Raw genomic sequence first — 14,013 nt, forward strand, 5'->3', positions numbered from 1 at the left:
TCTCAAAAAGGTTCCATATCGTTGTCAGAAGCTCATGTCTTTCCTGAAGTCGGCAGACGTAGCCGAATTTTCGAAGGACAAAGGGGGCGAATAAACCCTCACGCGGTCGGCATTCCTCTCTCCAAGCCCTAGCCCTAGATAGTTTCTTTCCTCTCTCTCTCTCTCTCTCTCTCTCTCTCTTAATGGTGGAAGAGAGGGAGGCGGAGAAAGGAGGAGAAGAGAGGCAGGCGTCGTCTCTCCCTTCGGGGAAGCGCGTCCTCTCAGCCCCTTCTGCCTCCAACAAGAAGAAGACCCGCGACCACCCGGACCTCACCGTCTGCCATCGCTGCGGTCTCCGCTTCCCTTCCGACAGCCCCCGCGACCGCCTCCTCCCCCTCCGCTCCCAGTGGCGCGTCGTCCTCCTCTGCAAGCCCTGCCTTTCCCTCCTTCGTTCAGCCCTCGCTTGCTCCTACTGCTTCGAAGAAGTAGAGCAAGAATCCTCCTCCTCGTCCTGCGTTGATTGCCTTCGATGCTCCCGCCGCGTCCACCGCCACTGCATTCACCGGGAGCAGCGCTGCTTCGTCACCCCTCAGCACCTCGATCCGGCCTCCTTCACCTGCATCGACTGCTGCGCCATCCCCAGATCTCGGATCGCAGCCCTTAGGACGGCGACGACGACTGCGGCTCATCCCCCTAGTGTCTCGCTGGAGGATGCAGTGAAAAACGCGGAGAAGAAGGCCGAGGCGGCTGCCGTGGCCAAGGAGAATGCTCTGAAGAAGGCCGTGGCGGCCAAGCGAGCCACCGAGCGGGCGCGGGACGCGCTGGGTGCTGTCCTGGTAGAGAAGAAGGGGGGTCCTCAGAAGCCCAGTGCAGATTCTGTGGTCCCTGATGAGGAATTGGCCCTCCAATTGCATTTGGCTATGAATGGTTCACAGAGGATCTCGAGGAGTTCTTCGCGTTTGGGCCGTGGTCTGGCTGACCCCAAGAAGGTGCGAGGTGGTGGTGGTGGTGATTCAAAGCCTTCTGTTGGTAGGGATATTGATTTGGATCTTAGGATTTGTGGAAAAGTCGAATTTTGTACTGAGGATAAGTCCCTCTTTGACAGTTTAGAGAAAACTGGGCTTGATTTGGGTTCTGATGGACAGGAGAAGAAGAAGGTAGGTGATAGAAATCGTAAACATGGTGTAGGAGATAAGCACAGTAATGGTTCATTATCTGACATGAACGACCATGTGCTTCCATCAGGGTGTGGAAAAAATGTTACAGAAAATTTATCAGAATTGCAGCAAAAGAAGGGCAGTACTCCTGACCGGTACTTGAAGAAATATAGCAAGAGAAACTCAAGACTGAAAGGAGTGGTCAATAGGAATGACAGTCAGCTAGTTCCTTTTAGCCAGATAAGTGGTTAGGTGGCATCTAGAACATTCACTGTTGCCCATATCACTCCCATAAAGCTCCCGTAAATTCTTCGACAAATGCAAGTGTCCTGTTAGGGTGCCAAGCATGATGGGAAGAGGTAAGAAAGATGAAAATCTCGAAGCTTTACCTAAATCACCAGCATCTAGTTTATGAACAGTTCTTCTATTTTCTGTTTATTAATTGAAATGCTCCAATTTTTATGCTTGTTGCAAAGTCATAGGCATGTCTTTGGTTCATTATCTGTATGTGATCTTTAATCATAAAATGGACTTATGAAGGGAACTTTAGATGATAAAGGCTTAAGATTAGCAGAACAAAGAGTAGAGTATATGGAAATAAAGATGTGCCAATTAATGTTGATGATCAAGAGATACTACAAAGTGATTGTTTTCATTATTGAGGATCTATTATACAAAATAATGGAGAGATAGATGAAGATATATATAGTAGAATTAGAGCTGGTTGGATAAAGTGGAGACGTATATCTGGAACGTTATTTGATAGGTACATGCCTTGGTCACTTAAGAAAAAAAATTATAGAACAATACTAAGGCTTGCGATGCTATATGACATAGAGTGCTGGGTAATAAAAATGTATGTAAAACTAAGAAATGGATGTATGGTAAATTAGGAAGAATAAAATAAGAAATGGATATTTTAGAGGAGCTGCAGGAGTTGCACAAATTAAGTATTAAGTGATGGAAAAACGATTGAGTGAGTATTAACATGTATAACGAAGATCTGAGGTGTCTCGAGGATGGAGAGATACTTTGGTTTGTGGTGAAGCTTTCAAGAAAAGGTGGGGCCGTTCTAAGGTAAAATATATTGGAGGTTGTGGAATAACACCAACGATGCTACTAAATACGAATATTTGATGAATGAGGATCTAAAAGCAGACCATAAATTGTTGGAAAAAGAATAGATAGTTATGGTGTTTGATGATCTTTTTCTGTTATTTTTTTATATATTTTTAGGGGCTTGTGATCACTTATGTACTAGAAACTTTTTTTTGATGTAGATGGTCTTCCAGCATTGTGGTTAATAAAAATTTTAGTAGTATGCTGATCTTTCTCCTAAGATGGAGAAAATCCATCTCTAGCAGCCATGTTAAAGTTGCCTATAGTCTAGATGCTAGGTGGACAATTCTCAAAGCCACAATGAGTTTTCATCTGGATTTCCTCTTAGTCTCACTTCACTAAATTTGTGGTGGAAAAGCTATAGCTTGTGCCAAATATTCAATTGTCAGTGGCTTCTTAAATGGTGACTATCAACTTGGACAAAATTGGTTCATGCAACTTGAAAAACTTAGTGTTCGCAAACCATCAACGGGTGATCCTACTTGGATACCACTTTCTATGAAAAATGGAGCTTGCAGAATATCTATTTTCAGGATAACCTCATTGAACTTTTTTTATTTAAGATTCAATGTTTAAGTTAATAACTACCTTGTCCATTGTCCGAGATCCTCAATATTTGGTCTTAAATACCATGTTATTCCTCTAAATCTATGCTTGTCTTACCCTATCAATTGAGATTTTGTAATGAAATTCTTTTTACTTCCCCACCTACCTTCTTGGACTCTGCCCAATGTTGAGATCCTACCCCTACTGCAAAGAGGTTTTCAGGGTCCTTATTATACTCACTATACATCACATTTACTTGGAGATCCTACTTGGATGGCCTTTGTTGCTTATCTCCATAATCTTGCTTTCTTGACAAAGTGTTTGGCTTTTGAACTTGTAAGTTCCATTTTATTATTTTTTTCAGCTAGTTCTAGAAGTTAGTTGCTTGTGCATTTCCTTAAACAATGTGATTCTTTGAGGCGAACCTTCTCAACTACGTTTTTCTAGAATTATTGTGGCCCACATGAGCATTTTGATAATTTATGAAGCTACAAAACTAGAACTCTTGTTTGCTCACATCTTTTTGCGCCCCCCCCCCCCCCTACGGTGCAGTCTTTACTTTCTAATCTTCTTACTAAAGGTCCCGACTGTTAATATTTATGATGATTTTGACATATAATCACATAAAACCCTCTTTTAACGTTCAACATTGGTTAGTGCATAAAAAAACCCATGATAATTGTGAATAATAATGTTGCTGTTTATTATTTTAGATCTATCATGTAATATAAAATGGAGGGATATTGAAGAAAGACTCGAGGGGGAGTTTGGAGATGATTATATGTCCTGCAAGATTTTATGGTAAACAATGTTCGGTATTAAGGAGGCATAAGCATTCAATATATGAGGTAATTTGGCATAGACAAGAATGATAAGGTTGGTTTTTGGTAAAACTTGGAAGGACAATATGGAGAATGAGCTTATTGGAGCAGAAAGGTTAGAGACCCAAGGGCATGAATGATAGAGTATAATTATGTATTGAATGGTATTTTTTGAGGGAGGGCTTAGATGTATCTAGTATGGGACTTTAGAAACATGATCTCCAAAAGAACATACAGTGAAATTGGATGTAATCTTTGATAGATTTGACGTTATGGTCTGTCGTACCGTCTGGTATGGGGCGTACTGTACTGGTAAGAAATTGATACGAAACTTAACTTCAAGTCAGTACAAGCTCATACTGTCTCGTACCGAGGCATACCATCTCGTATTGAGGCGTATTGAGGTGCGTACCGACCCATGCCAAGGCGTACCGACCCATGCCAAGGCGTACCGACCTCTATTGAGGCATATCAAGATAAAATTGAGAAAAATGGTTAGAGAGCTATTTCGGTATAGGAGTGTATCGTACCGTATCATACCGTAGCATATGGAACCGATAAGATACTGATACAGTACCCGGTGTTGAGATTTCGGACCTTGCTTGACGTTCATGGTTATGACTACCTTAGTCCACCATGAAGAAGAGACTAGATGTGTTGTACAACCTCAATATTTTGGAAGATTTAGGCCAAATACGGTTGCATAAACTTTGTTAACCATAGAGATCTCCATCAGCCTAACATATACTGTTTGTCACAAAAGACAGGAAGTAGATCATCATATCTAGAAGTGTGTTGATGAAGGGTACATGCACTTTTATATGAATTACTTGGGTAACACCCTACCTTAAGGAGTTTGCTTTTTTACAAATGAGTCATCTCCTAAAATCATTAGGTTTTAGTTGAGTAATAGGAGAACTTTTTATGGAGGCAGCCCATTCAATCATTTGACTCAGATACTTCGTGTAAAATGCCTCTGTCTCATGGAGAAAGTTAATCAGTTGGGGAAGAATCCAAGATACATCTGAAGGGTAACTCAGCTTCTTTAGTTGAAAGCCTACAATGATCCATTCTTAAATTGTTCCATTGTGGGGTTTTGCCACTTTGCACCTCTTTTTTTTAATCTCAGGTTCTCTTTGGTGTATAAAATTTTAGCTTTCTTTTACAAGTAAACTGTACTCCTTGTTCCTAAGGCACTTTAACCTTCCTATTATTTGTAGTATGGCAGGTGGATCCATGAACCTGCATGAGGTAGGATGCATTTGTTGCAGTTTACCCCAAGAATTTTAGTTTTATGGCTGCAGGATTTCTACATTTATTTTATGGAGGTAGGCTTTCAACCTTGTATGGATTTCCTACAGCGAAAGGGTGGTGCTGACATCTCATGGAACCGACAGATTTGGTGACTTAATTGGAAGATCATTTATAGATCATTTTATGTTGGCCACAAAACTTACTCATGTGGATCTCCAAGCTTTTGTCTTGATTTGAGTTGCTTCATTTTTCATTTTAAATTGCCAACTTGCCTTTCCAGTTTGTGTGTTTTATTTTACAAAAGTTGGTAGGTTATGTGGTTGTGGTGCTTGAATCTCTTATTTAAGATGTACGGTTTGAAGCGAGGTTTTGAAACTTGCTTTAAGTTTTGGTCCTGTTGGCTACTCTTTTAGTTTTGACAAGTTATAAGAAGATCTAAAAATAAAAATAAGAGAAATAAAAAAATCATGAAAAGTATTTCACTTTGAGTTATCTTGACAATAATTTGTGAAGTTTAGACAGTTTTAGAATGAAATTGAATTTTGTTTAAGCTAAATGCATTAGATATATCACAAGAATATATCAATCCGATGAGAATCGATATTAAATATCCTAATTAAGCATAAATTATCAAGACAAGCGTGCAAGAGTATAAAATTAGCCATGTCTATCTATTTAATGCCGCTTAGAATGGTGAGATGGGCCACAAAATAATGGTGGTCATCATCGTCATTATCATTTAATGCATAAGTGGGAATACTGATAGGAATGAAGATAGCAATGAGAGAGCCTCACGGTATCTAAAAAATGGATGTGGTCGTCATTATAAGTGAGCGCTGCTTCTATTACAAATATTGTGGCTGTCATTCTCCATATCACAAAAGTACTGGAATTGCACCTCCCATGAGGGTATAATCATGACCGGAACTTCCTGATATTTGTGGCCTGAACCATCACTAAAAATGAATGGTTCCACATGGCTTGCATATATATTTTTTATCTGCTAATAAATTGAGGGTCATCAATGTCTTCTTTTAAAAAAAATACAAGTTTCTTAATATTTTCTTATTTTTTTATATTTTTCTTTTATTTTTATTTTAAAAACTTTTCAAATTTTTCTTTATTTCCAATTTTCCTAAACTTTTGCTTATTTTATGTAATTTTCATAAATTTTATAAAAATATTATTTTTCTCTAGCTTTTATTATTTTCTAACGCTTTTCACTTTTTTTATAAATTTCATATAATTACTTAATAGTTCAAGTTAAGAAAGATCGATAGATCGTGCTTGCTTTTACCATATTTAGTTATTTTGCATTTTCCGCCCAAAAAGGTAAAGAGTGTAGATTTCTTTGCATCTTGAAGTTAACAAACTTCACATGATTCTGTGCATCCTACATCCTTTGATAAGGCAACTAGCCGGTAGATTACTTCGTCAATCATGCTACTATTCTTTCTATTACTGTTTTTACTTCTTAGTTTCCTTCTCCTCTTCTCTTTTTAGTTAATGCTGATGCTGTAGATATTTATTTTCATTTATCCTCAACAGGGGTTCGTCCCCTACCATTTACCAAAAAAAGTGTCGATTTGTTGATTTGGTGGAACTTTGGCTGAGTCTTCTAGATTGCCAATGGAGAGAGAAATTGCGAGAGAAGGGTGTGAGACATGTTTCTCTCGCGTTGGGATAGGGATGAGCAGTGCCTATCCCATTTCATGCCAGCTAACTTTCAAAAGGAAACAAGTAGGTGCAATTAAGATGATGTCAACAGTCCCTTATTGTTCCCCATGAAAACAAGAAAAATCCCTCTGTAGTCTCCAAGCACCAATAAAACCCCATTTTGAGATAGTTTCAATAGTTTCGGTTGGTGTCAATTTGACTTGTAGAAACTAGCTGAAACTGACTGGAATTTTTAGTTTTGGTCGGTTTCGAAATACAATCCATCTCGGCTGAAACATATTGTTTTGGGCCAAAACTTTAATCCTTGGTTTGAAGTGCTGGTTTATGGATTAAGACTTTATTGAAGTTTTATTATTAGTGTTGCATGTATAGGGGTTATACTTGAATAGTGTCGAAGGTACACAGGTGGTCGAGTGTGAAGATAAAAATTTCAGGGACTTGAGGGAACAAAAATCATTATTATGAATGGATACAAATTACAAAGTACCTTGTTTTAAAAGTATCAACAATTATGGCAGAAGTGTTTCATTTGACATATCATGGAGGCATGCATTAATTCGGATTATCATCTATATCTGGTTTATTTTTGATGTTGTTACAACAGAGATAGTTGGCAGATTATGCCGAAAACCATCCAATGACTCAAGCATTACATGCACTGAAATAGTAATAATATATTGTATGCAAGGATGAGCATAAGCTTTCCTCATTTGGAAGGTTATGTTTGAAATCATATTTGGTCCTCAAAACTGAGAGTAAACATCAAATGGTTTTGCGAGATACTTTTGATGCTTAGTAAGGTATCTGCTGCTATATGAAATATGTTGCTTTATGTTAATATTAAGTAGGTGTATTTGCTTACGAAAAGCGCTACTTTCTGCTGGCTCCTTTCTGTGACACAGACTCAGATGCATAGAGTATAATTGTATGCATTTCTGTTGACTGATCTTGTGGTTTGCTATTTGTTTCATGGAAAGGATAGATGACTGTCTTCTTGAGGAAATTAAGGGTTTGATTCAAAGACTTTCATAACCATTGTAAGGGGAAAACATCTGCAAAGGATTAGTGGTAGATGTTGAACTTCTTGGGGTCATTGAACAGTGAGGAAACTTGAATGAACAATTATCTGGAAGGTGATGGACTGGAATGAAATGGCTTTAAGACACAGTATGAACTATGAACCGTGAAGCTTCTAGGTTGCTTCTTATGTAGTTCAACACTAGGCCGAGTTTCTGTGGACTGACTCACCATCCATCCTGCGTCCACTTTGGAATATTTTATTCTGACTATGGGATGTATTCATTCTAGATATATATGATCCGTCCGTCCTATCAAAAAAAAAAAAACCTGTGAAGTTTAAGAGGCTTTTAGAAGAACATTTATTTTTAATCATGATTTAGTGTAAAGTATCATGGCATTGGTTGATGACTATGGTAAAACGATCAAAGATAACAATATATCCATATGATCATCTTTTGTACAGAAGGGAAGTGTAGCCTACTGCTGAGGTGGTTAGTCTATGAATAAGTTTCGGACATTCAAAGATTAATGATGGAACAAGAGTTAGGGAAGATGTGAAGGAAGTAATTTGGATCGTAAAATATTGCACTAAAGCAGTTAATTGGTGTGGAGTACATGTGTTATCAAGAAAAGCTTAAGTTCTCTGTTTGCACTGCTATGTTTTCATTCTCATTCAATTAAATGCTCTGTTTTCCCTGTTTTGTTTCAGGTCCCTGTCTTGCGTTTTAGTCTCATTAACTTTCTTTTCTTGTTGTAACATTTTTTCCCCCTCATCATTTGTTTTTATCTTGACTTGGCTTATCTGATGGATCTCTGATTTGTGTTTCCTTCTCTGCACAGGATTGGTAGCCATGTCTAAGTTTCCTGATGAAGCATTGGAGTAATTTAGGATAGAGGTTTTTTTAGATCCAGTGGTTCGACTCTAATTGTTTGTGTCCTTTGTATATTCTGCCTGAGTCATGAGACATGAGCTCAGAGGCTTTAACCTCATCCAGAAACCTTTCCTTGATTTATGAATAACCTGTTCATAATTAAGTGAGGTTATCTGATATGTTAACCATTGTAATTTGTTGTTTAGGTCTGGCAAAAATACATTAGACATCATATATTTTCTGTTTGCATGGAGAGTGAATCAGGTGTTGCTGATGCAAATGTTACATTTAGAGGATGCGTACTTGCTCGATTGGTGAAATCATTAGGTGCTGGATACCAGGGACCCAGGATTAAATCCTGGCTTCACCAATGTTGGCTCCGCTTCCATCCTAGCGTTCGCCGAAAAAAGAAAGGCACACAGACATGTAAGTGCACGTGCATTGACAATCCTTTATTTCTTACCAAAAGAGATGACAAACATTTGTTAGATATTCAAGTAGTTTTGAGAGGTTATTTTTTTAATTTATTTTCTTTTAATGGTTATGCTGCCTGATGAATAATAATCTTTAGAACTTAAATGCCATGGAGGTGGTAGGTTGTTGAGAGTTCCTGGGCCTTAGTAACAGAGACATGTATTGGATTGGGACTGATGTTGTATCAGAAAATATTTCAATGAATTGAGCCCAGCAGTTTGCTTAATGGAGTCCTTGGCTAATTCTTCAAAAGTATTGATAGTGATTTTTGATATGAATTTGAATGTCCATGGATTGGGAGGCATCTGCAAAACAGTGTCGTTTCATGATTCTGTTACACTTTGTTTGGAGATGATGGATCTTACAATTTGCATTATAATATATAGATTGCCCAGCTTGTCTGCTGGCATATCTGCTATAATTTGCATATCTATGAATAACTCATTTGAATTGCATAGTGTACAACGAGGAGATTTGTCAGAAATTCTACACTTTGATTGCTAGATTTATCATTCATCTCCTTAATTTTACACCTAAATTTACTTCAGATTTTTTCAGTGGACAAATGAACAATGCATCTGCGAAGCCTCTATTGGCGCAGAGCATTGAAAAATTTTGAATAGACCTGAACTGATCATGCAGCCTGAATGAATATAACATCAGGCTCTCAGGTCTGTCCATCAACATCTTCAGTTGCTGAGTTGCATAATTTTGTGGCTCATTCATGCATATTGTCAGCGAAGTAGTTATGCCTCTAGTATTAGCTTGTCTTCTTGCTCTAAGACGTGCTCTTTTGAATGAGCTTTACGTCTCTTATTTAAAGTTTGCCAATTTCCTTTTTTTTGGCTGTTCAGGCCTGTGCTTCAAGCTATTTGACATGATTCAACCGAGCGTCTTCTTACCAGTAAAAATCATCAAAGATTCTGTTCTTTAAAAGCTGCTACAGATCTAGAAATCTCTGGGGGGAAGATTGCGTTCTGATTCTTCTTATCTCTGCACAAAGTACCTCTACTTGCATCACGTTTATGGTGGCTGGTAAATTTTCTTTCCCCTCCTGATCAATTGTTCAAGTCCAATGCTAAAATATCGAGATAAACTCATGCAAGATTGCCTGATCTGTTCTCATTCTGCATTATTTGTTCTACATCAGTATCATGACTGGGAGTGCTGGTGTGTTAGATCGATAAAAGCATCAAATGCTTTTGAGTTAAATCAAAAACAAAACAAACTAAATGGAGGTAATAGATCCCCAAAGGTGTAAAAGAGCAATCAGCCATTGTAGAACATCTTGACAGGCAACAGTCCACCTCTTCAAGATCCACGCTGAATTTTATTTGCAACTATAATACATCACTTCTATTTATAATCTTTGACAGCATCATTGACCACATACCAAGGTCCTTTCTGGAAAGTGCAAGCATATTACTCTTGCGAAATGGTCTGACCTTTAAAACAGAATTATTAGGATCAGCTGGACGGTGGTGGAGGGTCATCTAGGCTTTGGTCCACAGTGGTGACAGGGGACTGCTGATGGTGGTGAAGGCTTGTTATGGTAGATGGCTTGTGGTATAAATGTATGGACTAAATGGCTTTAGCAGCAGTAATGGAGGCGTTACCAGGAGAAGGTGGGGGTGACTTTGTTATGGTAGACAGGTGGGGGCGGTGGATATTTAGTGTGGTAAGCTGGTGCTGGTGGAGCCTGAAAATGGTGAGTGGGTGGGGGAGGAGGCTCGTGGGATGCTGGAAGCGGTTGTCGGAGCTTGGAGTGAAGGGCTGGTGATGGTGTAGGGTAAAAAGGGTAGATGGGTGGCCAAGGAGGCTAGGAGGATGGTATCGGCATCGGCAGCTGCAGTGGAGTACTGTGTTTCGGCATCGGAGGGAGATGATAAGTATGGGACGGTGGAGTTGATTGTGGTGGTAACTTTGGGTGGTAAGGGGACAGCCTGAGATAGGTGTGGCGGTGATGGAGATGGCAATGGTGGCCGAGTTTGAGGTGTGGACTGTGGCGGCTAGCAGCGATGAATACCTCTAGGTGGTAGTCATGGTGTTGGTGCTTGATAGGGGGTGAAATGGATCATCCAGCCCACAACAAAAGGGCTACCCAATTTTGGCCCAACAGACACCTACGTCAATCAGACGTGTCTTCAGTCTGGCCCAGAATTAGCCCGACCTCGAATATTTGCCGACTCGCCTCGGCGTAGCTTGGGGCGCTTTTTTTATTCGCAGACGCGCCCCAGCCGAGTTCGGGGTGCCTCCTCCAATTACACGCCCCGACTATGAAGTCGGGGCGCTTCGCTAGGCACATTTTGGCACCCATTAAGCCGACCACGCCGAAAACACGACGTGACCTCTCAACAAGCTCGGCCTAACCGGCAACCGCACCCATGTGCGTGCCCATACCTTCTTATGTGGTTGTACATTGCGACGTCACCACGACATACTATATCGACCGTATTCTGCCAATGCTTTCCCATTTTCAAGAACGGACTTCACTGCGCGCTACAACAAAACCCTGGTTGCGCGCTATCCCCACTCATGATGAGGACGGGACATGCTCTGCCATGGCTATCAACGTCTTACCGTTTTCAAGAACGGATTCTACCGCGCGCCACAACGAAGCTCTAGCTATGCATTACTTCCACTCATAATGGGAACGAGCCATATCTTCGCCACCTAAGCATCCCTAAGATCAACTAGTAACACCTAGAGGGACTCTTGGTTGGATATACAAAATTCTACTCTAACTTGATCGTCGGAGGGTTTTCACCGGAAACACTGGTGAGGCTTTGTGCAGGTACACTTTCGGTCGCAGGAGGCGGCTCTTTCCGTCTTCTTCTGCACTCCGGCAGTTTTTCCGACTCCTCCGGCGTGGTCACCCTCGGGCCAGATTTGAACTACAATAGTGCTAATGGCGAGAGGTGGTAGGATTGGGCGTGCTGGCTTGATGGTGGAGGTAGTGCCGTGGTGCTTTGGATGGTGATAATATGAGCGCTTTGGTGGTGGTGGTGGTGTAGATGCGGAGCAGCCTGAGGAGGCTTTGGGACAGGTGGAGCGAGGGAGTGGTGTGAAAGAAAGCATGGTTCAAAAGATATGCAACAGAAATTATCTTAAAATTTTTTAACCATGCCTCTAGGGAAAGCAGAGTCATGCAAATGGATTTTATAATAATCATGCAAATAAGGTTTGAGGTTTGTCTGCAATGCCAAGTCTAAAAAATTTATTGCATAAGCGGACACGGTTCAATGACGCGCGGCCTCCCAGCTTTGCGCTGGTTCTGGTTCCAGTTCGCATCAACTTAATGATATGCCTCCGTAGGAACCTTTAAGAGCTCCCAGCTTTGCTTTGTATCTTACTTTGGACACCCCAATCACGCGGGGCTTGAGCCAGAGGGAAGGTGGAGGGAGGGAGACACTTTTTATACGCTTCAAAGTCTTGGCAGTAGACTCCAATTTATAAGAGAATACGCGCCCTACCGCACATTACGTATGAAAGAGAGGCTGGTTCTCGCTCGTCGGTTCTTGAGCGATGGGCCCATCTCCCATACTAGCTCAATCCTCTCATAAAGATTAAAGAGCGAGTAGCATCAGTGCTTCAGCACACGGACTCTGCAATCTCACGGCCTGGGCTGGCATGCTTATCTTGGAAGAGTATGCTGCAGGACAAAGCCATGATAGAATTTCTCCTTTTATTAACTGCGATACAGCATGGCAGGAGTAAATAGGTGCAATTATTATGGTACGGGATCGTTGCTATCTGATGAGAGAGCATCTTTAGAACTTAAATGCCATGAAGGTGGTTGGTGAGTCTTTATGTTAGACCTTAGAAACAAATACATGTATTTCACTGGGACTGATGTTATATCAGAAGATATTTCAATGGAGTATAGCCAGGAGTTTGCGCAATTGAGTCTTTCACTAATTCTGTAATAACATTGACAGTGTTTTTTGATATGAAATTGAATGCCCATGGGTTGGAGGCATCCTGAAGTAGTGTCTAGCTTCATGGTTCTTTTACCGTTTTGGTAGGGGATATTTAGAGTGGTTGGCTGGTGGTGGTGGAGGGTGGAAGCGGCGGAGGCATGTGGGATGGTGGCGATGGCGAGGACGGATACTTCGGTTGGAATAAAAATCGGAATGATCATATTCTTGGATGCATTTGCTTTGTGACCGAAATTATAATCAAAATATGATTTGAATATTAGAAGAGAATAGGGATTGGTGCATTCCTATTTTCCTGCAGAATCAGAATAGAAATAGGCCCTCTTTCCTCAATGATTACAATCGAAGTCACTCATTCTTATTCTCAATTTAGAGTTCAGCTCTTCTGAACGAAATATGCCTTAGTAGATTTTAGTCTTTTGACCCGTCGTTGGTGAGGAGAGGTGGGAGGATGGGTGCTCGCACCACCAACATTCCGCCCCTTTTATAGGAGCGACTTTACCATTTTCCCTGGCTTTCGTTTGGTGGAGAGAAGAATCCTCGAGTTTAGTGGTGATGTATAGGTTTTCCCAATCATTCAGGAAGTCAAGCTTCTCTAAAGGCCCCCACCATTCAGGAAGTCATAATGGTAACTGCGAGAGATTTCAGACAGCAGGAATCTACACTGGACGAGTCTCTTTGAGGACTCTCCAATCTCACAGCCGAGGCACGAAACACCATCCCGGGGTTGGCATGCTTATCTTGTAAGAGTATGCTGCAGGACCAAGCCATGATAGAATTTCTCCTTTTATTAACTGCGATACAGCATGGCAGGAGTAAATTGGTGCAATTATTATGGTACGGAATCGTTGCTATCTGATGAGAGAGCATCTTTAGAACTTAAATGCCATGAAGGTGGTTGGTGAGTCTTTATGTTAGACCTTAGAAACAAATACATGTATTTCACTGGGACTGATGTTATATCAGAAGATATTTCAATGAATTATAGCCAGCAATTTGCGCAATTGAGTCTTTAACTAATTATTTAATAACATTGACAGTGATTTTTGATATGAACCTGAATGCCCGTGGGTTGGAGGCATCCTGAAGTAGTGTCTTAACTTCATGGTTCTTTTACCGTTTGGGTAGGGATGATGGATCATCCAATTTGGACTAT

The 14,013-nt window shown here is 40.6% G+C and overlaps 1 protein-coding gene across 6 annotated transcripts; it reads left to right on the forward strand.

Moving 5' to 3' along the window:
* The first annotated feature begins 34 nt into the window (after positions 1-34).
* Positions 35-9,906, forward strand: LOC103701193 (uncharacterized). Of its 6 annotated transcripts, none has more exons than XR_015977426.2 (3): positions 108-1,495; positions 4,843-4,950; positions 8,414-8,608. XR_015977426.2 is itself a non-coding variant. In XM_088720552.2 (2 exons), exons 1-2 carry the CDS (start codon positions 183-185, stop codon positions 1,297-1,299), a joined length of 1,029 nt encoding a protein of 342 aa, XP_088576678.1. In that variant the 5' UTR covers positions 104-182; the 3' UTR covers positions 1,300-1,451. The 6 variants fall into 6 exon arrangements, 1 of the variants encoding a protein (XP_088576678.1); XR_015977425.2 differs by having other exon boundaries at positions 4,927-4,950; XR_015977423.2 differs by lacking the exon at positions 4,843-4,950 and having other exon boundaries at positions 35-1,495; positions 8,414-9,174.
* Positions 9,907-14,013: the final 4,107 nt, after the last annotated feature.

Source organism: Phoenix dactylifera, chromosome 4 (assembly GCF_051530095.1).
Source record: "Phoenix dactylifera cultivar Ajwa chromosome 4, Ajwa_hap1_PhDact_Kaust_v1.1, whole genome shotgun sequence".
NCBI lineage: Eukaryota > Viridiplantae > Streptophyta > Magnoliopsida > Arecales > Arecaceae > Phoenix > Phoenix dactylifera.

What these genes read in the sequence shown, in the direction of transcription:
- LOC103701193 (XM_088720552.2), top strand. Translation starts at nt 183, where the DNA reads ATGGTGGAAGAGAGGGAGGCGGAGAAAGGAGGAGAAGAGAGGCAGGCG. An exon ending in ATGGACAGGAGAAGAAGAAG is followed by an intron (nt 1,137 to 1,224) that starts GTAGGTGATAGA and finishes TGCTTCCATCAG; the next exon opens with GGTGTGGAAAAAATGTTACA.